This window comes from Tupaia chinensis, unplaced genomic scaffold (genome assembly GCF_000334495.1).
Source record: "Tupaia chinensis unplaced genomic scaffold, TupChi_1.0 Scaffold000252_1, whole genome shotgun sequence".
Taxonomy (NCBI): domain Eukaryota; kingdom Metazoa; phylum Chordata; class Mammalia; order Scandentia; family Tupaiidae; genus Tupaia; species Tupaia belangeri.
The window spans coordinates 4,242,972-4,247,603 of NW_006159732.1; the positions used below are offsets into that span (position 1 = coordinate 4,242,972).

The following is a 4,632-nucleotide window of genomic DNA, read 5'->3' on the forward strand; positions in this document are numbered from 1 at the left end:
CTGACCCTGGCATTTCAGCCTTAGTTGACAAGGCAGGCAGCTGTACTCAAGCAGCAAGAGCCCAAGGGCTCTTGAGGTTGAAGCATCTTCAGGGAAGGAATGCTGAAAAGATGTCAAGTTGCCGACTTTAGAAGGGTCTGCTTCAGACAAGAGAAGAGGGGGGAAGGTGACCATCCAAGGTTGCTTTTTAATCTTTGTAGAGAAGCAACAGAATCTTGTATATCTTTATGGTCAATAGGAAGCTTAGCAAGTGAGTAAGATAGAAGCCAGTAGAGTGAGGTGAAGTGACATGAAGACAGTCCAGAGTGGTTAGTGCACTATCAGAATAACCAAATTGAATTTAACCTCATCGATTGATATATTTATTCTTTCCTGAGGTCCAAGTTCTTTTCTGAGCTCTAACATGTGTTCACTTATGGGGGATACCTTTATAGGGAAATATTTTGAATTTAAATAAAAAAGCTGAAGTTTGAGATTGTGGCAATAAATCCTGAACTTATTTTTATTTTATTTTTTTAGGTTTTTGCTATTGGGTGCGTATGCTTGCCAGAGAGAGCCAGAGAAAATGTCAAAAACCACCCTTCCACAAGGGGGACGACCACACAGCAATCCTTTTACCTCCGTTCTCCTCTAGAGATTTTGATACACATATGTCTGGTGTCTTTCTCAAGCTACTGGGTTGAGACACAAACTATGGAGTCAGCTTTGGGAGACTGAACAACTTAACCACCATGCCATCTGTTGTCCCGATTTTCAGTAATTTTTTTTTAAAGAGGAATTTTTGCTATAGGTCATGTGTTCTCACTGAAGAGACAGAGTGACAGAAAACAAGAAATCAACCCCTGGGGGGGGTTGGCCATGCCACAATCCCTTTTCTTCCAGTCTCCTCTCAGGATTTTGAGCATTCATGCATACTTGTCCAGCATGAGTTTTAAGTGGCTGGGTCCAGGACTCGAACCGCAGTCAACTATGTGGGAGTCCAGCAACATATCCATTACACCATCAGCTGGTCCCAATTTTGAGTAATTTTAACAATATTGAAAATTAAACTAGTTCCCCACCACCCCTGAATTATGTCCCCTGATATATATATATATTTTAAGATGTAAACCCATAAGCCAGTTATTAAGTTTTTAAAATATCTGACACGTGATAGAAACATATTTTTTAAAATATCACTTGCTTTAGTCCAAGTCCAAACACTATCCAAAAGGCTCTTTATACATTCCCACTCAAGAGAACAAAAATCACTCAACAGTTATTCTGAGAAATAAAAACATCCCTGTGCAATGATTCTGTTGCTAAATTTTAGGATTAAAAAAATTTCCCTATATAGATCATGCTATATTTCAAACCTGATTTGGTTGAAAAGGCAAAGAAAAACAGGTTAATTTTTAGCTTTGTCAAAATTTACATTTAAAAGATTTTATAAAAAGTAAAAAAAAGAAAACTTCTTTTAAAAAATAAGCTCATGTGTGCTTTCCAGAATATTTCCTCTTATTTATCAACCTCCTTCCACATACATGGGAGCCTTCACATGGCCTTTTCCATAACCCTGCGCCTTCTATAACCAGTTGCGTGCTTAGCTCTACTACAGGCAACTTTGTTCTTTGATGCTCCTCACTGGCTGGACCGGCAGCAACAGGTGGGGGATGCAGCTCCACAGCCCGCTCAGTTTTTCTGGGTCCATGTGGTTGAAGGAGATGGGAGTATGAGAGTTGGTAAACTTGGCCCAGAGTAAATCCCTCACTTTTTCTTCACTTTTCCTTGGGCTTACACTTGCTTCTAACCTTTCCTCCTCTAGAAGAATGGTCAAGACCAGGGCCACACCCTTAAAGGCAGCATATTCTTGTGGCCACAATACTTGTAGAAGATCAAAGTGGAGCCTGCAGGGAGGGATTCAAAGTGGTGTACCACAATAGTCTTCTGGCCATTCTCAAATCCACTACTCAGCTCCTTGTTAACCAGCAGCTTGACCGTGTTGTTGTCTTGCAAGGTCCTTCCCCCCACCACCATCGATCTGAATGGCAGGGACTTTCTGGGAAGAGGGGTAGGCATCTGCAACATGGTGGTCAGGCACTTCAGGGTCTCTCTTCCCTCTCAAGTTGCAGTGAATATGATGGTGGCTGGTTAGGTGGGGCTTGAATGGAGGTGCTTCTGGAGGAACATGGATCTTCTCTGCCATAGGAAGGAACTCTGGCCTAGAAATTAATCCTTCAATTGCCTGAACTGAGCCAAGAAGGCCTGCAAAGCTGGATTTTGGGGCACTTATTGGGCCAGAGAGGAATAGTAGCTAGTAACAAGATTTACCATAAAAGCCACAACTAGGAAGTCAAGAAAGGTGGAGCCATAGCTCCAAAAACTCTTCTTATTGTTTCCTATGGTGTCCTGTCTCTGTGTTCATCCAATTTTTCAGTTTCTTGTTGATGACTTCCAGTCTCTGGTGCCAGTTGTCTCCTCAGTGTGCCCTGACTCTCTAGCCTCACCCTGGAATGACCAGGACTCTGGGCCTCCTGGGAATCTACAGCAGGTGGCTCCTTAGACACTTTGGATCTGTCAGTCACGTCCTCACAGAGGGCTGCAGAACTGCTTCCTGAGTGTGCATCTGCTCTTCCTTCCTTGTCACTTGGAGAATGGTCAGGATCTGGCTTCAAGGGCTCTTCACCCAGGCTTTCTGAAGAGAGGTGATGCCCTTCTCCATCCCGAGAACACTGGTTGTTCCCATGTCCTGTTTCATCCTTTCGAGAGTTCCCAGAATTTGTTTCATCTGGACTTTCTGACCTATCACTTGTATCTGCATTTTCTGGACCTAATACCTTTACCTCTTGGTGGTCTTTGTTAAGACCAACAGCAGGGTTTGGGGTATGAGCTTCTTCAGTAGTATCTGTGGTGACTGTGGTCTCTTGCACCTGAGAATTTACTGATGGATCATTTTCCAAATCCTTCTGAGAATCCTCTGGAGGATCTCTTAGTCCACTGTCATTTATGTTAGTGTTAGATCCTTCAGAGCCTGGGGTGCTGGAGAGATCAATAGACTAGACTAGTGTCTAGTCTTCCAGGTGAAGATGTCTTGTTTTCTTTTTGTCCCAAGTCCCAACAGACTCATGCTTCCCATGGACTTAGGAAACAAGACATATATACAGTAAAGAGTCGAGCAGGGTTTCCCGTCGTTCACCGCCAACGTTGCGGAAGCCCTCCGGCCGTTCTTTCTGCTCCATAACACTGGGCTGCTACTCGTGCGGCCCCGTGGGTGAACGTCCTGTCCCCTGCAATTTTGGTTGAAGTTTACAAACCAAAGGAAAAAAATGTGGCCAAGAGCCTTTTTCAAAATGTTATTGTTCCTCACTACTGGGAGAACAGATTAGTCTCCTGTAAACAGGTCTTGTCCGCCCTGGCTGTATAATCAAGACACCAGGGAATGCAAAAGCTGCTGCTGCCTGGATTCCACTCGCAGAGGTTGGTCTGGAATGGGCCTGAGCTTCAGTTATTTGTTTTGTTGTTCAACTTTCCCAGATGATTCCCATGCAGTCATCATTGAAAGCCAGCAAAGGAAAGGCTGGGGGAAAAAAACCAAAACCAAAAACCAAAAGCCAAAAAACAGAAAACAAAAAACAAAAAAAAACTTAAAAAAAGCACAAAAAATCATTGACAGTGCAGCTCATTGAGTCGTTGGCCTTTGACACCACCTCCAGTGTCAACAGTGAGGCCATCTCTGGTCAGTGACAGGGGATGGAGTATGCAACTGCTGGACCAATCTCAGCTGAAACAGAAAAATTTATAAAAGACACTGGGGGGTACAGTGAAGGATGGAGGCATTTTGCATTTCTAGTATTTTTGTAGAAATAAAGAACAAAAGGGGACAAAGCCCAAACTTCTTATTGCTATTGTAATGAAACCTCCCAACTGCTTCTCATTCCAAAGAACACTCTTTTAGTAGGTGAGTCACAGACACCAGTTGAATGGTAGGTGGGAGTATCATGAATTTTGTCTTAGAGAACAGGAGACTCACTATGACACAGGAAATGTATTGTAAACAACTAGCTTGTTTTTCAAACATTCTGCCAAAAGGATTCTTTGATTTTGAATATTCCAATGTGAATTATTTTCCATTTTTTTTCTAACTCATGTCTTGCACACATAATCTACATTGTAGTCAATTTTGACATATGTAGATATGTGTGTGTGCGCATGTGTATATACACACAGTATGTATATGTGTGTGTGTGTGTGTGCATATATTAAATTGCATTTGTCTTCTCCTTGTTGTAGGCTGCACACTGTAACCACAGTCAGGAAATCTTCTGCTGTGCTGGAAATCCATCAAGAGGTATGAAGATGGACACAGCAACACTCACGGACACATTTACTCACTTACTTGCCTCTTCACCGCTGTTAATATTTGATTGCAATCACACTTTTCTCTTTATATTATATTTTTATATTTTATACACTTTTCCTCAAGCCAGGGTTTGCTGGGAGATTCCAATGGCCAAACTGAAACTAGATTATAGGATACTACCTTAAGAAATATTATTAAGATGAAAGTCCCTGGAACCTTTTTTCTCTTCTGCTTTAAACACTATTGTCATGACAAGCAGTATTACGGCTGAGACATTAAGAAAAACATTTTAA

At 42.1% G+C, this 4,632-nt stretch overlaps 1 protein-coding gene and 1 pseudogene across 1 annotated transcript in view; one reads left to right on the plus strand and one right to left on the minus strand.

Annotated features, from left to right (window-relative positions):
* Positions 1 to 4,333, plus strand: part of OPN5 (opsin 5) — a 36,606-nt gene extending 32,273 nt beyond the window's left edge. The window contains exon 6 of the mRNA XM_006149093.1: positions 4,270 to 4,333. Within this exon, the coding sequence (XP_006149155.1) occupies positions 4,270 to 4,333 (64 nt within the window). The remainder of the gene's footprint in view (positions 1 to 4,269) is intronic.
* LOC102493110 (torsin-1A-interacting protein 2 pseudogene) lies at positions 1,592 to 3,218 on the minus strand (annotated as a pseudogene).
* Positions 4,334 to 4,632: the final 299 nt, after the last annotated feature.